Source organism: Ciona robusta, chromosome 1, assembly GCF_009617815.1.
Source record: "Ciona robusta chromosome 1, ASM961781v2".
NCBI lineage: Eukaryota > Metazoa > Chordata > Ascidiacea > Phlebobranchia > Cionidae > Ciona > Ciona robusta.
Genome location: NC_143235.1, coordinates 4988315 through 5008685, shown reverse-complemented (window position 1 = coordinate 5008685; position 20371 = coordinate 4988315). Strand labels below are relative to the sequence as shown.

The following is a 20371-nucleotide window of genomic DNA, read 5'->3' as shown; positions in this document are numbered from 1 at the left end:
TATGTATTAAAGTAAATTAAAATTAATGTATTTTTTTGGTTATGTACCTGATGCTGGATCAATCAGATAGTAACGTTTCCGGGCTTGCTCAGGTGTTTCTGGCTCCATATTGTTCCCTTTGACAGTCTGTACATAAGGCAGGTAAAACTTAATTAGGATATAAAAGGTTGTATAATTTTGCAGTTGCATACAAAAGCGCTACTGAATTAAGCTTACAAAAATATTTCTACGCTTAGAAAGTTGCATGCAGTTATGCCACATGCACAGTATAATATGCCACACATGAGGAATTATAAGCTTCACCTGTGCATGCTGGAAGTGCTCATCATCCGACTCGGAATCCTTGTTAAATCAGCAAAAAACAGCAGTTAGAAATTGTAGATTTAAGATTTAAGAAGTGCAAAATGCCAAGCGTGTTTCTACTTGCGTGGTGAACAGTGTTTAACAGAGGGCGTTATAAAATAAGTGCATTTCAGCTTCCACTAAAGTGCAACATAGCAGCATGTTTTATTAAGGCCCATTATTTACTGATTCATTCCTATTATACATTAACAATTAACATTTTATGAAAATAAAAATTTCGAAGTGTTTTATTGCCAACAATGTAGTCTTACCCTTTCATATTTAGGAAGTTTAATATTCAGATTGCATAAAGTCTTCCGTGGGCCATGAGTCTTTGGTGCTCCCAGTGGAAGTTTGTAGAATGTTAAACGACCGCATGGTTCTTGTGTAGAGTCTCTTACCTGAGAACCAAATAAAAAATCGTTTAAAATGTGATACTAAATTAAATATAGTTGCAATGCACTTTTTGGTAATTAAACTTTACTGCTCTGTCTTAAAAAGTTGGCTAATAAAAATATCTATTCAATATATATATATATATATAAACTTAGTTTCAGAATGTTAAAGATCCACAAACTTCTGTTTTAAAATAAACATTAACATTACCTTTACATGAAGCTGAACTCGGTTTTCAGTAAATGAATGGAAATTGCACTTATGTTGTCCTGACTTTAAGGGAGTTGAGATGTTACCGGAACATTCAACTAAAATTGAACTTCCTTCAAAAATTTCAATGTCTTTGCTTCTCGCTATTTCTGTGTATTTTTCTTGACATTCAAGTGTTTTCTCATACCTAGAGAACAGCAAACATATTATAAAAATGAAAATTCCCACAGTTCTGCATATACAAAATATATATGATTATCAATAACTAAAATAACCTGTCATCTGTAAGGCAAAATACTCTAATTCTTGCTTCCAAGGGATCGTGTGATTTCGAAAATACAACAAACTTTGCCATATAAGGAACTCTGGTAGCTTCAGTGTATATCTGGTGTGCAAGAATAGAAGACTCTGATGGCTGACGGCAATCAATTAACCAGAATCTGAAACAATATTAAATTAGGTCAAAATTGCAAATAGTGTTCACACAATGTATTTCCATACCTTGCAGATACTGTTGATGTGAATGAAACACAGTTATCTAGGAAGTTAAGTGGAGTTGACCCTGTTATGTCTTCCCATTGTGCAGGATCTGAACCACCTGATCATATTTACCCATTATAAATACCATTGGCAATACTTACATACACATTTAAGGTATAATACAAAACATTAAATTTATGAAGTTTGTTACCTGATATGCTGCATAAGAGGCGTAAAGTGGAATCTTCAGTTGAACTGAGATAGTCTTTCATATCAGATCCGTCTGTTGCAAATTTAAAAATAAATTCTGATAAACGGTTACTTATCAAAATAAACATAATTACCTGGTAATGGGATAGTTAGTGTAATTGGCTTATGAAATTTTCTTCTTCTGGGTTCAATAGTAAGTATTGAGCTCGCTTTTGCTTTTAATCCAACAGCACGTCTGCATGTTTCAGCAGTTATAGGCAATATCTACAAAAACAAAGTGGTGAGTGAAACATTAAGTTAAATATTCAGATAAAAATATGGTACCTGCAGTGAAACTACAATCTTTTTGGTTAAAGATCCTTGTGGGAATTTTGCTTTAGCTTGCTGTAGAACCTCGGAATAAATCTCTCCACCATCCTCTCCAACCCCTCTTGAGGATTCAGTGGGACGGGTAACCAAAGCAAAGTATCTTGGAAAATCAGATGTAATAACACGGAAGACACGCCGCTTTGCAAGTTTTTCAGCTGATTCCAAATCTAATAAAGAACGATAGAATGAGAGTCGTTATGACACTGGTCTCTTGTTTCATACATCTTGTGCCCACCTACGAGTTACCACATATGTAACTTTGTGGGCGACTGTTTATTTTCTGTATGGCAGACAATTAGACAATCTTTTTATGATCACTGGGGTTGGGGCAATTATCGATAAGTCTTGCTCAATGACACATGCGACCACAATAGTAACAACAAGCAGCTTTCAATCCATAACCTCTGGGTTATAAGCAGGTGCGCCAATCACTTTGCCACAGCGCTAGAAATGATATCTCAAACTAGAGTTAGCTGATGTGTATGTATGTATGTACTTTTAACATAAACATGATCAAAATGGTAACCCATATATTTGTAAGTCCATGTAAGTCCAAATATTTGGTAGAATTTAATTTTACCTCAAAAAAATATTTTTTGTTTTGTGAGAAAAATTAAGATTAAATGAGAAATATAGGCACAGGTCAATATGGCTAAAAATATGAATGAAATTAGCACAAAAATACCATTTTGAAATTTAAAGTTTCATTGCTAAGGAAGAAGCAGTGCTCATTAACTTTGGTAGCTTAACTACAATTGCAGAATACTCTTAATATAAAAATAAAATTGTCGTCCCATTTTGCCCCACATTGCAGTTTTGTAGGTATTTATTGCAAAACTTTAAAAGGTTTGTTTTTAATCCAATAATTTATACCTTGAGAATGAATAAAATATGGTAAACTGATACAATAACAAGAGAATGCATGGAAAACATATTCATCATGTATTTTGATTTTTGAAATATTGGGCAAAATGTGCCGGAGCATTCTTTCTTACCCCACCATACTATATATTCCAAGGGAAATTAATGTTAAAAGAGTCTATGTTGAATGTAGCACTTTATTTTACCTTGTGTAGGATGTTGTTTTAGGAATTGTTCATCAGAACACGGCCATTTATGTTCCTTCCATGTTTCACCGTCACTGCTCCTCAACACAACCAGCTGACGATTATTGTCACGTACGTTTGCAAAATGTGGAACTTCAATGGCGACAGGTCTGAAAAAAAGGCAGTGTGTGTTGTTTAGCATATTAAAAATATAAACAGTTCAAGAGTTGCTTTTGGCTTGAATCGCTAATTAAGCAATGGATGATAACTATACTAATTGTTTAATTAGAAGGAAAAGTATAGTAGGGTGGGGAAGATGGGCCACCTTTTCATTCTATTTTCTGTTTCACACAAAGAACATTCAAAGAATTTTAAAACCGCATCCTTACAACTACCATAGACCGCTGTTAATTGTTTAAAACACGATCAGGATGTTTGGATATTATGCGCTAAAAGTGTCTCGTCTTCCCCCACACTACGAAACCAGAAATAAATTTCAATATTGTTAACTGATTAACGTTTTTAGTCTTTATTTGCAGTGACCCAATTGTAGATTACACCAAAATGAAAATGTGTTTACAGCAAGCAGTAATAATATTGACGAATTTTCTGACGCTGTTATTGTACTCTCCAGGTAATAAATAATGACTGTGTTTGTTTTATTAATCGTTCGTTTATGTATACAGTTCCAAAAACAACGACCTTAAAAACATTATTAGGTCGGTCCTTATTACGCACAGATGTTTACGATGTCGCTTATTTTCCGACAATATGTACGGTTAAATTTCATTGTTATTATTCTAACTAAAGTAATTAATTATCGTAAAAAAAAAACTTTTTTCCGTTCAACCGAGTGATGTAAAAACTACCATAAATCTGCGCAGTTAAAATGCCAACGATCAAAATTTAAAGTTCTTGCAATTTTGGATCGCATTTTCAGAAACAACTACATGTTCACCTCGTGTTTGTTATCGGGATAGACGCTAACAAAAAGATAAAACATTAAGTAGTAAAGTAACTATAACTGCCTCACGCCAATGTTAAAGCTTTGCATGCAACCGATGAAACATATGAAAAGCACAAATTACAACAAATAGAGATTATTCAACCAATTATTAGCACGAAGAATTAAACAAACTTAATTAGGAAATTATTGCTGTAAAAAATATTGAATTGGGCAATGAACATAAAGTTGACGACATCAAACGTTTACCCTAGAAATTGAGTATTTTTCGGACCAAGCTGAACCACCTTGGCAGCTAAACCTTCGCCCTCTGTGAGGGGTGGCGACGTGCGTGGGCTATGCAGCTGGCTGCAGTTTGAAAACGGAAAACTTATACTTAATGTGAAGTAGATATTACATAAGTTTAACCAATGTTAACTTCAATATTCGCCAAAATTGTACGTTTTAAACAACTTAAGTTACGGTAAATGTGCACAAAGTTTGTTTTACGTTACTCTAAAGGTTACCTGAATAGAACATTAAAAAATCGGTAGGCAAAACCTAATTGGTTTTGGTAACTACGTTAAATAAAATTACTTAGTAAACGCAAGAAACTTACTCTAAGAAACTTCCACCTCTTGGTCCGAGCTCCAACACTCGAGATGCTTTACCTTCTCCATCAAATAATGAGAGGTTGGTCGGCGAGGAACCGTGACGTGAACGCGCCAACCTACACGTGACTCTGGTAGGGGCACTGCACGCTTTCGGCGGAACAATAATTCGCATGTCTGGGTGACGTGAACCGCGCATCGATCCACCACGGGCGTCGACCATGAACGATACAAGAAAGCTGGAAATATTCAGAAATAGTTTATATACATTAGGGTGGGCGGAAGAAAATTCAAGGAATTATAAAACCGTTTCCTCACAACTCCCATAGACCGTTGTTAATTGTTTAAATTACGATCAGGATATTTGAATATTATATGCTAAAGCAAAAGGTGTCCCATCTTTCCCCACCCATTTATATAAATCGCTCCCCTATGAAGATGTTTAAGTTATCATAGTGTCCATACAGCCTTCCCCTACTATATATATTTTGTTCTCAATCGTAAACGTGTACAAAACAGTTTAAATCGATTTAACAAACTGCATGAAATCGCAAAAACTCTTCTCCAAAATACGTTGAAATAAATGCATAAGGTATAGAGAACCCACCCGCTGTATCTAGGGCTGCGGATTGACTTCATGTTATCATTCTCACTAACCGATGATGAGTAAGATGATCTTCTCTCTGATGCACTGTAGCCCAATGTAGAATAGCGAGAATCTCTGGGTAATGCAAATGTATACGATGAATTACTAGAAATGGGTATTTTAAATACCAATGGTTTTCATTGTCATATCGGTATAACTTTTATGTATGAACATGTATCAATGTGTAATGTTATATTTTCCCGTTAACATAAGGTACGCTACAACGGTTCCGTTTTTCGTTATTTTAGACTCGTTACCTGCTAACAGCAAACATAGAAGCTTCAGTGGGAACGATGCTATCATCTCCAAGTTCCTTAAGTTCAGTGTTAGTAAGGAATCCACCGCCAACCATTCCGTCTTCTGCAGCAATCATGGTTAGTTTTAACTTTATATTCTTACAATACAAGATAACAGTCACAATTTGATTGACATAAAATACCCCTAATTTCTATACGACAGTGTGTTCTTAAGTTCTTATCTTAAACTAGTTTCCTAACAAATTGCTGACTGTTTAGCAGAATGAGTAAATATGAACTAAAGTAGGTCTAGTATCAGGCAAACGCATTCCGAACAACTTCATTATGTTTGCGTAGATACGAGAGACGTATTATAATCGTTTCGATTGTAAATACTACTAAGAAGAAGGGACCCCGTCGTTTTACAGTGGAATTAGATATGTGGTTTCTCTTGCTGGGTAATCATAAAACACTGACAGAACTTGAAACACTAAGACGCACTTTCTTATCTAAGTGCTTCACATTTACAATTAATACCTTCGTCATCAGAAGCATCTGATATGAATCCTTCATTCACCGTCTCGGGAATATTTAACTTTCTCTTCTCCTCTGACACCTGCCGAAAAAACAAACGTTGTAAAATGCAAATATAAAAAACTGGTTCAAACAATTCCGTTAAATAGTGAATAGCATATAGCCATATACGTATATACGTATCAACTCTACATAATTGAATTCACCAATATAGGAAAAACTGTTGTTTTATCGCTATCTTCATCGAACATCATAACTGCACAATAGAAAGTTAAACGAATATAAACACCACACACACCGTTGTCGTTACTTCCGTTGTTACAGTTCTCAGTGTATCCACGACAGTGACGTAGCCGAGGCGCTTAGCCAATGAGAGAGCCGTGTTGCCGCTCTGCAATGTAAATATGAATTTTCATTCCTATAAAAGTTGTATAAACTCGACAAACATGGACATTTTACATTTACATAGACTGTATAATTGAATAAATGTATCTTATATATGGTCGCGTAGTACGGCAACAACAGTCGTTATAACAGAGTGTTTAGTTTTACACACCTCGTGTCGAGTTACCGCGAGTAAACAACTTTTTGGGTGACTTTTTTTAGATCTATTAATTTTTGTATGGCTGGAAAGTTAGAGACAGCATATAAGGCACCAATGGGTTTGAGAAATTGCCGTTACGTCTCTGGTCCGCAATGCTAGCTGATATATGCAAAAGTGATATTGATTAGGAGTGTTTCACTTACGTTTGTCAGCTCATTCGGTGAAGCTCCGTATCCCAACAACAGATTGACAACATGAGTATGACCTTGTTGTGAGGCTTGGTGTAGTGGAGTGTAACCGTTCTGTTAATTAAGTAGGAATGGGTTAATGGTGACTAAAGCAGTTTTCAACTGACGAAAGGTCAAAACTTACTTTGGTTTTTGCGTTGACTTTTGCACCGAGAGAAAGCAGATAGTTGGCGACCTTGATATTTCCATGATGGGATGCGATATGTAGAGGTGTGCAGCCTTTTAAAAAGCAAAGTCAATCAAGTTATTAGAGACCTTTTAATGTAAGGTTTAATGGGAGTCGCTTTATTAAACGAATGTAACTTTGTTGAATGCATGTGGTATAACTCGGTAAAGAAATCATCATAAACACGTAACTCACCTGATCTTGTCAACGGATCCACAAGAGATCCATTATCGTAGAGAACTTTTGCTACTGATATCCTGTCTTCCTGTGCAGCTAAATGCATCGGAGTCAGACCATGCTAAAAAACAAAAACGCGTTTTACTATTGGTATCTTAATTTTCACTGAGATTGCACTACCTTTGCCCCTGCGTTAACATTGGCATCTTTGGCCAACAAGATGCTACACATGTCTGTGTGGCCTTCCTGCGATGCGAGGTGAAGTGGTGTAACGTCCATTCGTGTTTTACAGTTCGGAGAAGCACCGTATTCGAGAAGCGTCAGGGCAATGTCCATCTGATTTTTCTTTGCAGCAATATGGAGTGGCGTGTAACCATTCTAAAAAGATTTACATTTTAATTGTACGCATTATTAACGACAATGTTTATATACCTTTCCCGACGCATGGGGTGAAACTCCGTTTTTGAGGAGCAACAGCGCCACCTGTTGATTGTCGTAATGTGCAGCTACATGAAGCGGAGTCAAACCATCCTGAACAAACAAAATCAGCCAAGTGTTCCATTATTTTAAAATAGAAGGATGGGGAAGACGAGAGACCTTTAGCACATAATATCCAATTATTTTGATCGTGTTTTAAACAATTAGCAACGGTCTATGGGAGTCGTAAGTATACGGTTTTATAATTCTTTGTTCGTTCTTTGTCTCCTGCCAAATTGTGTGTGAAAATAGTATGGAATGGAGTCCCGTCTTCCCCCACCCTACAATATATAGCTTACTTTTCCACCGCTATCCAGAGATGAATGATTCTTTAGCAGCAAACTGGCAACTTCTAAACGTCCGTATTTCGCTGCAAGATGAAGCGGCGTAAACCCTTTCTGGAAAGATAAATATTGTTTAAAAATTAGTTAGGAAATGATTTTACTTGATTTACCAATGTCGTTCGCGTAACCGAAGCTCCGTTGTCCAATAGAACTTCACATATGACGACATGACCTTCTTTGGCAGCTATATGCAGTGGTGTGTAACCGTCGTGCATCACTGCGTCCACAGCAGCTCCGTACTGCATATAATTACATTAGAGTTGCCACCAAAATAGGATTATTCCACCACAAAATTTGATTAGAGAAAATGTTTACCTTGATCAGAAGCTTCAGAATTGCAACTTTATCCAATCTTGCAGCAAGGTGGAGACAAGTCTGCGATTCCTGCATTAGAAGTTGGTAACAAATTAAACTAGTAACGAAGTTAACGTTCTAATCATACTATCTAAGCTTATCGGCCCACGCATTTAAACATATAAACGGGAAGTCCAAATTCCAAATACGCTTTGGTGTACACTGTACAGCAATGGTTCATTATATACAAACGGGATGGATATACATCGATTTCTTGATACTTACATCGGGATAGATACCCTCCCATTCCTTGAGCAGCAAAATCACACAAAAAGTCAAATTACATTACGGCGCAGAAAAGAAAATTTATTGTACATGTCACTCAAGGCTTATAGAAGCTTATGATATTAAATGGTATGAAACACATAACACAGCACAATGACAGGCAAAACATTGACATGAAACTAGAACATTATAAAACTGAGGAACGATCGCGCGCCGGGACACAGACTGCAAATGTGTTGCAAATCTCGTGAATGTTGTTGCTACTCGAAAAGTGCTAATATAGGCTTAGTAGAAATCATAGGACGGATTAAGCGAGATTATGAAACTGTTCATATTACGTAATACAGTTAAGCGATAATGTGGGTTCGAAAGCGATCGGCGCGTGATAGCTCCTCATGTCGACAAGTGCAAAGCAAAATTGTATTTTGGCGGAAATGCTTAAAATCCGATGATTCGTGGCAAGCAAACAATAATACAATTAACATGCGCGTCCCACGGTAATAGGTAGCACTGGGTTGTTTGGAGGGCAATAACATGAATGCATGTTTTTTTATGAATGGATTTCAATCACTATAAAGCAAACAATAAAAGGCTGTTCGTTTATGGACAATAGTGACGCACGTGCAACGTCAAACAATCGCAAATGTGTTCGCAACAATGACCATGCTCAAATGCGCGCAGTAAATCGTTCCTCAGTTTTCGTAAAGTTTAAGTTACGCAACAATTGCGTCACTGACGCATGACGTAGGCACCTGTTTCCTTGCGTCTGGTTGGGCTCCGTGACGAAGCAAGTACGTGACGATTTCTTCGTGGCCAGATCTTGTCGCCATGTGCAAAGCCGTCTCGCCTCTCTGTTATGCATTTTACATTAGATGTTTTATTATGGACAGATCTAATAAACCATAGACCAAACGGTAAATGTAAATGAGATTTGGAAAATGATCATGTAAAAGCAATTATCCTCATACACATTTTCTGTTTCATACATCTTTAATGAACACAGTTGGCATATAACCTAAACAATCCAACTCACCACGTTGATCGTGTTCAAATTTGCACTTCGTTCCAACAGCATTTTTACAATTTCAAAATGGCCCATGAAGCATGCAATATGCATTGCAGTCAGACCCGACTGCAAAATAACGAATATTGTAGTTTGAATGAGATATATCATATATAGAGGAACCGAGCGCCTTAATTGTTTTATTAACAGCAGTGTGTTTACAAAAGCAGTAGTTCAATTAGTCCGATTACAATAAGACAATAAAACGGAGGACAATGGGTTTGTTTTTCAATACACGACAGATACGTAAGAGAGCTTCGAATTAATTATTCATATCCTCCTATAACACGTGACACATAGTCATGAATTAAACAGGAGAGCAAATTGCATTGCGCTGTAACAGGAACTTAAGTTTTTTACAGCTAGAATATTTAAATACGTTCAGTGTTACATATCAGTACAAAACTGCTCGTGGAAGAGCATGTCTTTTTTTATAATATTTAATAATTTCAATACTCCATACCTCAGTTACTGCTTCGATGTTTGCTCCATGTTCGATAAAGAGTTCAATTACTTTTAAACGATTCTTCTTACATGCCACGTGAAGCGGAGAAAATCCGTTCTATTAAAATAAAATGTTCATTTCGTTTTGTTTTGTTTCGTTGTATTGTCGAAGTACCATTATTTTATTCCCAAGAACTGATCTTCTGGCATTAATATTGCTATAATCTTTCGTGCCAGATAGTTCTTTGAGAATGTAATATGCACAGTAGTATCAGAATACCCTTAATTATAACACATAAAAACTATGCATGTAATTTAACTTACCAACGCCTTGCAATCAACATGTGCTGCATGATCCAATAAAACCTTCGCTATTTCCACGTGACCACAGTGTGCAGCGATGTGTAACGGGCTTAAATAATCCTGTTTGAGAAATAAACATATTAAAATATATATTTATCGGAAACTTAAAATTAACCAAAATAAAACGTACCGATGTGACGTCATCAACAGAGTATTCACGGTCTAATAAAAGTTTCAATACGTCTACATGACCTCCTTGAGTAGCCATGTGAAGACTAGATAATCCATTCTAAAATTGAAAGAAATCGATTGACCACTGTAGTTAAACTTACAACGTGTACAAAGATTTTTGTATTTTACTTAAAATATTTGGTGTTTTCATCAGTAGTAAAAATAAGAACAAGACCGCTTACCTTTGTTCTCGCAAGTTTCGGGGTGTCTGGGTGATCAAGGAATAACTTCACAATAGGTACGTGACCAGATCTGGCAGCACAATGAAGCGGGATAAGCCCGTCACGAGTGCAAGCACTGGCTTTACCATTTCGTTCCAAGAGAAGTGCGCAAAATCGGGTGTGTCCCCTTTTTGCTGAGACGTGCATGGGCGAAATTCCGTTCTGTCCAATAAAAATTTGTAAATTTCTTTTTGTTTGTGTCTGGTCTAACCGAATATCGGACAAACATAGCACTTGATGAAAAGTAGATGTCGCTTACCTTGGCTGTAAAGTCCACCACAGCTCCACGATTTAGAAGCAAAGTCGCAACATTAACGTTACCATAATGTGCAGCAATATGGAGTGCAGTGAAACCGCTCTAATAAAGTAAAAGTCACGTTGAAAAATATTTTAGCCGATAAAAATTCGTCTCGCAATTGCCCACTCCAAAATGTGATACTCAAAATCCGGTAAACCGCTGTTCAAAATGACTATATTTAACATTTAGGAATTTGTGAAACCCTAGAAATAACGAACTACAATGGCCTGTGAATAAACTTGTATGAACATAGAAACAACATATATTTACCTCAGTCGTTCTGTTCACCATCATCTATTTGGACGACAAGGACATGCAAATAGAAACAACAATGTGCCGTTAGTGATTTGCAATCGTGCTTCTAAAGCTTACATGTGCTTTGAAATTTTGAATGATGCGCTATATTTGTGATGATAATCAAGAAGAGCTATAACAGTGAACAAATGAAATACAACGTATATCTAACAAAAATGAATTTAATAGTGCGACTGCATGAGGTAAAAGTATCACCTTCGACGTGGTATCGGCACTGTTGTCATTCTGTAGAAGTAAAGTGGCAGCCTTCACGTCATCTTTACGCGCAGCTATGTGCAATGCTGGTAGTTTTACACGACCTTTGACATCATTGTCAAGTAACAGCGATACTACGCGATCTTTGCCTTCCTGTAGGGCGACAGCAAGTGGCGTAAACCCATCCTGTAGAAGCAAAAGATTAAACCAATCAAAACCTTTCATAATGTTAGATATAGAACACAGTAAGACCGCATGGTAATGCGTTCTGTAAAGTTCAGTGTGCTATTAGTTTAAATGCTATAATTAAATCTTAAACCCATTAAAGCTTCAATACCTCGGTGGATATGCTTTGGTTGGCACCGTGTTTCAGTAGAAAGTCAACAATCGCCTCGTTTCCTTCTTGTGATGCCATGTACAGAGGAGTGAACGCATTCTATCACGGAAAAAATGTAAAATTAGCCAACGTAAAGAAAATCAAATTAGAAACCATGATATGGGTGGCTTGTTTAGAATATTGTTTAAACTGTTGATGCATAAAGTTCACTCACCTGTGCCTGTGCATTTGGGTCGGCATTTTTTTCAATCAAAAGTTCAACAACGGGGAGTTTACCAGCAAGTGAAGCGATATGTAGAGCGGTGTTTCCACGCTGGAAATATGAACGTGGAAGGTTTAGTTACATTTCAAGAAACAGAATACACAAGAAGCAGTCTTACGAAAACATGGCCACGGAACTTTTTATCATGCTTACTGTAGATGTGTATGGTGTAGAGTGGGGAAGATGGGACACCTTTTAGCGCATAATATCCAAACATCCTGATCGTGTTTTAAACAATAACAACGGTCTATATGGCAGTTGTGCGGATTTGGTTTTATAATTTTTTGAATGTTCTTTGTTTACTATACCAAATAAAATGGAAAATGGAATAAAATGGTGTTCTATCTTGTAATGGAATAAAATGGTGTCCTCACCTACTATATGGTGTGTGAAAATATACAAAGTTTAGGTTAACATACGGATTAAATAAATTAACAAACACTGGCTATATTGTAGGATGAGCCCAAAACATGATGAATAAAAATATTAACCTTGGTAGTTTGGTTGATGTCAGCACCTCGCTTAAGTAGTTCATTTATGATGTCACAATGGCCTTCCTTGGCTGCGAGATGCAGCGCAGTCAGTCCGCTCTGCCAAAATTAAATTGAGTATTGAGAAAACGTTATCCTGGTTGATCAATTTCAAACGTTCCCGAATTTAGTCTGTTGGTTTGTGAGTTGTGAAATTGACACAACCACAAAAACCTTCACGCCAGTACTTACACTGTTGGATGTTCCGATGTCCACATTCTCCTGGTCCAGCAGATTGATTAGTTTTTCTAGGTTACCGGACCGAGCAGATCGCAATAAGCTTCCCCCACCGCCCTAAAATAGAATAAACGATATGTTTTATTAAAAGAAACGGCGAGATATGATCATTTTTTAAGTTAAAAATATGTGATACAGTTATCATCAATTCAGAAGCATGAATGTGTTGCAGTAATTGGAACGACAAAGAATTCATCTGAAGGTGGCTCTACACAAACAGTCGTGTAAGGGTATCCACTCTCTCCAAATTTACTATAACATGATTGCTCTATTGACGCTCAGCAAATCAAATAAACTGAGATAAAAAAAACCCGAAGTCGGAGAAGCTTTCAAGTCGTAAATAGAACGAAATGACGAATTCAAACCAATTGGAGCACATAGAGCGGGAACAATGCTTCCAGCTGGGGGGTTGGGCGCCATTGAACAAAAAATCCAATATAAGCCATTCCATCACAATATATGAACAAACTGGATCAGCTTAACGAAGCGTATAAATCGTGACGTAATTAGTACTAATTACTTTTGAATATCGAACGCGTTTTTTTTTTAATGGATCATAATGTACAGTTGGTAAAGGCAGGTTATTGGAACAGGTAAAAAAAAATTAACATCTGCTGAACCAGTTTTCTTAGATTGAGTTCTAATTAACGAATGGTGGTAAAACGTGTGCCAATGTAGGGGTACTTCATCATAGTGAATGTAATGAATGAATGTAACTTATTTTATCCTCGCGTGGCCGGAAAACGACAGTCGTTATCACACGGGTTTAACACCTCGTGCCAGCTTACAAGTTGCCAGTAATGTAGTAGTAAATATGTCAGTTTTTAATAGTAAATGTAAATATGTCGGTTTTTAATATTGCATCAGCAATGAAACATAAAGAAAAGTTAATTTTGATTCGACAGCTCCCTGTAGACTCCCACTACTTGGAAATCAATATGACCGCGACATCGAGCGTATTAAATGGATTTCCGATTCTAATAAAAGTTATATAAGAGAAACTTTCGAGGATTATAATATGGTATGGTCAAACTAAAAATGCAAAAAAACACACAACAAGAGTGAACGTGCAACCTTAATAATTTGACCATAAAGGAAAGGGCAGGGGGGTAGAACGCATATTTAATCGACTGTAAACTGTATGTCTGTGAACCAATGTTGTTTACTTACGGATGTTGACGAAGTAGTAGAACTTGCACAATCTGGCTGTTTTACCATTCTTGCTACTGCTTGCTAATGCTGCACTGACTTAAAAGCTCGCGCACTGAAATTAAATGATATAATGCTACCAAATCCTAAGGATTTCCGCTTCGTAGTGGCGGATATGTAGTTTTAGAAGACACGTTCCTCCGCACTAACGGTTTTCTAAAAATGAATGCATGGCGCAGATGGTCCTGCAATTTCAATATCGATCACTCCCCATGATGACTGCTCTGTTTCTTTCATTATCTTGCAACCCTCACACTCTATAACAAGACGCTGGGATCAATGCATAAAACATGAACGAAAACGAACCCGGTCAGGTAGGAACGATATGTTTGTAACATCGCATTGGTGAGTGTAGCTGTGTAACTTTAAACGAACAACAGCCCGCTTCAGGATTAACATGATACAAAACTAACACTCGAAAACTCAAGCGTTAAAACTACAACTAATAACGTTTCTACATACTACGTCTACAATGCACACCTTTGTTAAACAATACGACACATATATGTCAGAATACTCCCATAACTCTGCTTCTCAAGTTTTGCAAAATACGGTTGTTGTTTTAAAATCTGGTCAATATTTATTGAGTAATAAATCGAACAGACAGAAAATATGAAAATATGCCTTGAGATCCACAGAGATTTGTCGATAATATATTATATTAGAAAAGTTGGATATAAATAGAACACTTATGACGTCAAATGGCAAAATAAAAATGAATTAATGTTATGAGTCAGTTGATTTTTCTTCGCACTCCGATCACTAAATAATGGTTTAACAGCGTAAACAAAGTAACTTAATATAATTACGCTTGGTAAAAGTAAGGGAACATTTAACTTAATAAGAGCACGGGATAACCCAGCATACATCGATACAGATTGGCAACAGAAAACGGTTGCTGAGAGCACGTTGGTTTACTGACCTTGTCTTGTCACATTACACGTGAGGGACAAACTACGTTAAAAAGAACACGGTTAATCGATCAAATTAAACAAGGGAGCAATCTAAATGTTTTTGTTAGCGGAGACAAGGACAGTTTTGTGAGAATTGTAATGGATTATAAGGTATACTACATTGTACATGCCTGTTAAATTAAAACGTTTATTGCCACTGGCGTCCATATCAAAAACGTTATCATATTCTAGGTATACAATAGATTAATATTGTTCTTTTAATCTTATTAAACTAAAATGGCGGTGGAATTAATTATTTTTAAACCGGTGGGAAAGAAATACAACGATTAGGTGGCGTTTCAAGAATGCAAAGAATGTCATTCTTTCGTTTGATTGGACTTCCAGCAACAGAGCAGACCACAGATAAGAGGGAAAATTGAACTGTTTTGCAAAGAGTGCCCTGAACAATGTAGCTCGCGTTGAGTTTACTATGGGGTTCCCACAAAAGAGGCGTGTGACGTGTGAGCAGAGTATTGATGGAACGTAAAGCTAGCAGATAGTTTAAAACGCACTAACTGAGTTCGTTATTTTTCGATCAACCTTTCATGTTTTACTTGAAACACAGCTCAACAAAACATTCGTAAATAAAGTTTATAAATTTATTATAGCATACTAAATCCCAAGGGGCAGCACCACAATGCAGTTTTTGGACTCAGCTGTGAAAACACTGAAAAATTTACTTAACATTTCGACACTATCTCATTTTTGGAAAGCAATAACCGAAATAACTGCAGGTCACGCATATCAACAATGTTTAGCCTCAGGGAAACTCTAAAGGGTAGACGAGTTCAAATAAGCATTATCAGTCAAGTGTACAACGTGGAATATAATACGGTTTTAAAATTGCTTGAACAAGACACAGAAAAGTACATTAAATCGAAACTCTCAAAATATTAAACTACCATAGATAATACTACACAGAGCAACCGATGTGTGAAGTAACGCGTGGACAAAACAGTTCACGATTATAGGTTCCAATGGTTACAAGCTTGCCAGGAGTTACGTGGGCGATATGGTTCAATGATGTGCCATTCTCAGTAAAGTTTTCAAATACACAGTTTACGGTGAAAATATGTGTACACCTGTTTAGAATTAGACGACATTCGTTTTTTTTAATTTTATACACAAACCGTCGCAAACTTAATGCATTGCATTTATCACAAACGGATACAATAACATTCGACAATGGTACAGTAAGAGCACAGTATAAAGCCAATTACTGATACTAGGCGCCTATATAGACGACTCGGGTTATTAATCTCAGCTTTTACTGGCTATTACGTCAGTGTCTGAGAAGGCAAATATTGAGATGAGTAGACTGTGTATGGCTGACAATGCCGGCTCTGGGGATAATGTTCACATTCGAATTCATCGCTAGTGAACTACTGGCTACAAATACACAAACAAAAAACTCTCCACATTGGCAACGGATGTAACTTTTAAAACATGCAAAAGTAGCTCTCATTTACGCGAAAATTCAACAAAACGCATGTAACCAAACATTTGCAGGATTGGTCATCGACTGTAACATAGGTTTTTTAAACAATTCATATTCTTACCTCTTTCATACTAGCCGCTGGGTCATTGCTCTTTTTTATAGTGCTGTGATACTTCGGAGCCCGGCGTGTTTTAATGCTGTTGTTCTTAGCAGTTGTATCCATCGTTACAGGACTACTTAAAGCCCAACCTTTCTAATAACGTGTCTATCGAGCTAAGTATAAATGTACAAATAAATACTTCAATGACTGTGATTCAAACCGTAATAAAATGATCTAGAATTCCCTTAAACTGAGATATACCGGCAAACAAATAACACACTGGCTGCGCCGAACAAACTATATTTCGTATCTATATAACTACATGACCTTCAATCTAACTTTTCCCGTATTCAAGCTGCTGTTACCAAAGTTAACTCAAAGTATGCCACACAACAATGGTTTTAGATTTTACTGTACAATGAAAAGTACCATGCTTCGATGCGTACATAAATAGATGTTCAACCAGTATTTCAACTAGCGAATCTACACATACGCGAATCTTTACCGTACCGTGCTTGTTCAAACTGTTCGTATAAGTTGAAGATTAACTAGAGTGCCCTTTCAACAGCAAGCGAGTGCTGACTGTGGAACATTTGTTTTGGCTGGCACTCCCAGCAATATACGCTGTCGCGGCCAACTGACGGCAGCAAAGGCGGGTTTGACCGAGCGCACACTTGTACGACTCACTTATCACTGGGTCGTATGCTTTATTTCTTTTAAACACAACAGCTTCACAAATTAAAATTATAATGGAGTTTCTCATCTGTCGCTCTTATGCAAAATACACCAAAGAACATTGGAACGATTCTACCATTAGACAAAGATGGCGAAGCGGGAACGAACAAAACACTATTGTGGGCACAGCCATAAACAACATCACATCGTTAATAACAAAGAGACACTTCAATATAATATGTAGTACTAGATGTACTAACAATAATTGATATGCTGTACCTATTTGTTTAAACCACATAATTCACATGTTCTGTTTACATTGTACTGAATACCCAGTCAAGACACAGTCGTACAGTAATTGTACTTCTAGAGTTCGACTCAAGCGCTCGTTTCTCATTATACAAACTCACTAAGCGTGGCGAACGAAGGACGTTGTAATAAAGCCACTCTTGGCGCCGCCCTCGATCGCACTAATCCTGAACTACGTAAATCTTGGAGTTACTTAGACTCTCAGTCTAATCTACGGATTGTTTACTATAACTGGAACGCTTGTCTCGCAACGCCGCGGGCAACCGAGACAAAGTAAAGAAGAAGGGTCAGCTACAATTTCACGTTCTCCTTCTGTTCATGAAATGACCGGTGCAACAGAAGGCACGTATCAGAATACATCTGGCTGTGTCTTCGTGTAGGTTGTAATGACCCCACAGTGTTAAATCAAGAACCATGATTCATCGGTTGGTCCCCAGAGTGCAACGATCGCTTTGTTGCTTTGGTGTGATGAGGTTCCATGGTCACATGATTTGTTCGCAATCTCACTGAAAGCGCTATTTACTCTTATGTTTTGTAAAAAGTAAAACGTTACACAGAAATATAGATCTGTCTCAATTCCAAAGTATTGTCGTTGCAGTCACTGGCGTGCAGTACAGATGTGTTTTTACTGTCTATAAGCCATAATCGGTATGTTCAATATCAAATTAACAGTCACATACGTTTACGTAGTTTTGTTTCTTCTAAATGTAAGATACCCTGACCCAGCTTCATAAAAGCAAGAAGCGCCGACAACTTTATAATATCTTACCTCATTCCCGGCAACAGCTTTTACATCATCAGTTTCGTCCAACTTCATTCTTTTACTTTACAGCAGAAGCAGATTCAGTAGGACTGTACACCGCTATACAGAGTTAAGTACCATTGAAACTCTAGCTCGAGCCTGTCAAGCAGATAGAGTTCCCGCGGGTTTGTTATAAAACTGAGTACTGTACATCACTGTACCTAACGCTGGCGAGCACTCTCCACGATCGAAAACAGAATCTAATCAAGCAGATGGGCTCGAATCGACGTTGGGTCGCAATTACGATTATTAATATATTCAATGCTACAGGAATGCTCGCCCCGGTAACCAGGGGAAGTGGCACTGCTGAATGCACTGCTGTTCATAAACATTACACGTGGAGATTCCACGATTATTACCAGTTCATTAATAACGTGATGTTTTCACTGACACGGGTTTATTACGTTGGCCCTATATACCAAACCAAGCAATAAATAATTCTAAAGTTTTATACTTTTCATATCATGAGCGTTAAAGTACCACCTAATGCGAACACCTAGGAAACTAAAATAGCGAGCGACGAATTTTGTTCTCAATCGACACCTTTCTTTTCATTGTACCACATGGTGACGAACCGAGACATCAGAAAAAGGATAGCAAGTAAATCGTTCAACGAGAAGCGCACCTTGGTGAACTACGACGGGCGTTGCCGGTGAAAGAATCACAAAGCTTCGATTATAAGATAGAAACGGATCATCGACTCACAATACACAGGGAAGCGTAAAAGCACGACCGTGCTTACTTTGCGAACTTTTTTCCCAACGAATTATTACAGTTAGTAATAATACTGTTAGAAAGACAACTGTCACGCAGTTAACACTGCTCAGGTTAAATGCGTGTCATCTAATTAAAAAAATGTATTCCTTTTGCTACGAAACGAATTATTTTTACTTACAAACCTTGGCAAGTTTCCCCCTGTAGTTAGCACAGCAGGATCTGTTAATGATTCTTGACACGTCGTCTTCAGGACTTTCTTTAAAAACAAGAATCTTTTTGCAGCCAACACACTCTACTTTCATGTTTAATTCGCAAGGAACTGGATTTAATATCGGATTGTGATTTCCGTTGCAATGACGGCAACCTCTTTTTCGCTTTCGTTCTAATCGTCTCTGTTTGCGCGCAAGAGAAAGTTGTTGAGCGATCTTTGCTGCCATCTCGCTGCCGTTATCCACCAAACCACTTTGTCCTTCGGTAACGCTCCCGCGCATACCATTTTGCTTTTCCCGGTTTCTTTTCTTTTGATTAAGACTTGACAACACGTAACCGGCTCCCTTTGCTACTGGCATATCGATTCAGATTAAACTCAGTTAAGGGGTAGAACCTGAAATTTAATCTTATCACACATGTCACCCGATCACCAGCAAATAAAAAAACACCTTGCAAAAGACTAACTTACTTGCTGTCAACAAGAAAATTTATTTTAAAATTGTTTGTTGATATGTAAGATTCATTCGTGGTTACACAAGACTATAAAATAATGTAATATTCAAATATGCGGAACGTGTTTTAGTTTAAACAATTAACAACGGCATATAGGAGTTGTGAGGATACGGTTTTATAAATCTATCAATGTTCTTTTGTTTACTACCAAATGCGACAGGAAAGTAATATGAAAAGATGACCCATTTCTCCCCCCCTACTATGTGTAGTACTATGGGGTAAGATGGGTTACTGTTATATCAAATATATCCTATACTTCCCAATTGTGTTTTTAAGAGTTAACAAAGCTCGTTTGATTAAAGTAGAAAACACAGATGTATGATTCTTTAAAATTAGTTTGTTTACCAGCAAATGGGAATATAAAAGAAAATAAAAACGTTTCCCACATTGCCCGCTCTATTTAGCGAGATAATGTAATCAAACCAAATTAACCAATTAAAATGAGTGTAGT

The 20371-nt window shown here is 37.1% G+C and overlaps 1 protein-coding gene across 10 annotated transcripts in view; it reads right to left on the bottom strand.

Annotated features, from left to right (window-relative positions):
• The window catches only part of LOC149741715 (uncharacterized), a 38256-nt gene extending 18361 nt beyond the window's left edge, over positions 1-19895 (bottom strand). The window contains exons 1-39 of one of the 10 annotated variants that reach the window (XM_089888686.1): positions 19380-19894; positions 12950-13051; positions 12719-12817; positions 12180-12278; positions 11966-12064; positions 11629-11814; positions 11389-11412; positions 11080-11178; positions 10782-10982; positions 10559-10657; positions 10390-10488; positions 10085-10183; positions 9592-9690; positions 9311-9409; positions 8559-8582; positions 8295-8363; positions 8090-8218; positions 7935-8033; positions 7591-7689; positions 7339-7536; positions 7177-7279; positions 6940-7034; positions 6771-6869; positions 6322-6414; positions 6027-6105; positions 5511-5613; positions 5215-5328; positions 4616-4846; positions 4267-4365; positions 3075-3223; positions 1963-2174; positions 1773-1902; positions 1640-1711; positions 1450-1546; positions 1224-1388; positions 949-1135; positions 615-743; positions 304-342; positions 48-126 (exon numbers count right to left, since the gene is read on the bottom strand). In XM_089888686.1, coding sequence (XP_089744812.1) covers positions 48-126; positions 304-342; positions 615-743; positions 949-1135; positions 1224-1388; positions 1450-1546; positions 1640-1711; positions 1773-1902; positions 1963-2174; positions 3075-3223; positions 4267-4365; positions 4616-4846; positions 5215-5328; positions 5511-5613; positions 6027-6105; positions 6322-6414; positions 6771-6869; positions 6940-7034; positions 7177-7279; positions 7339-7536; positions 7591-7689; positions 7935-8033; positions 8090-8218; positions 8295-8363; positions 8559-8582; positions 9311-9409; positions 9592-9690; positions 10085-10183; positions 10390-10488; positions 10559-10657; positions 10782-10982; positions 11080-11178; positions 11389-11412; positions 11629-11814; positions 11966-12064; positions 12180-12278; positions 12719-12817; positions 12950-13051; positions 19380-19766 — 4684 coding nt within the window. In that variant the 5' untranslated portion in view covers positions 19767-19894. The other 9 variants (XM_089888747.1, XM_089888732.1, XM_089888755.1 and 6 more) reach the window with 9 other exon arrangements.
• Positions 19896-20371: the final 476 nt, after the last annotated feature.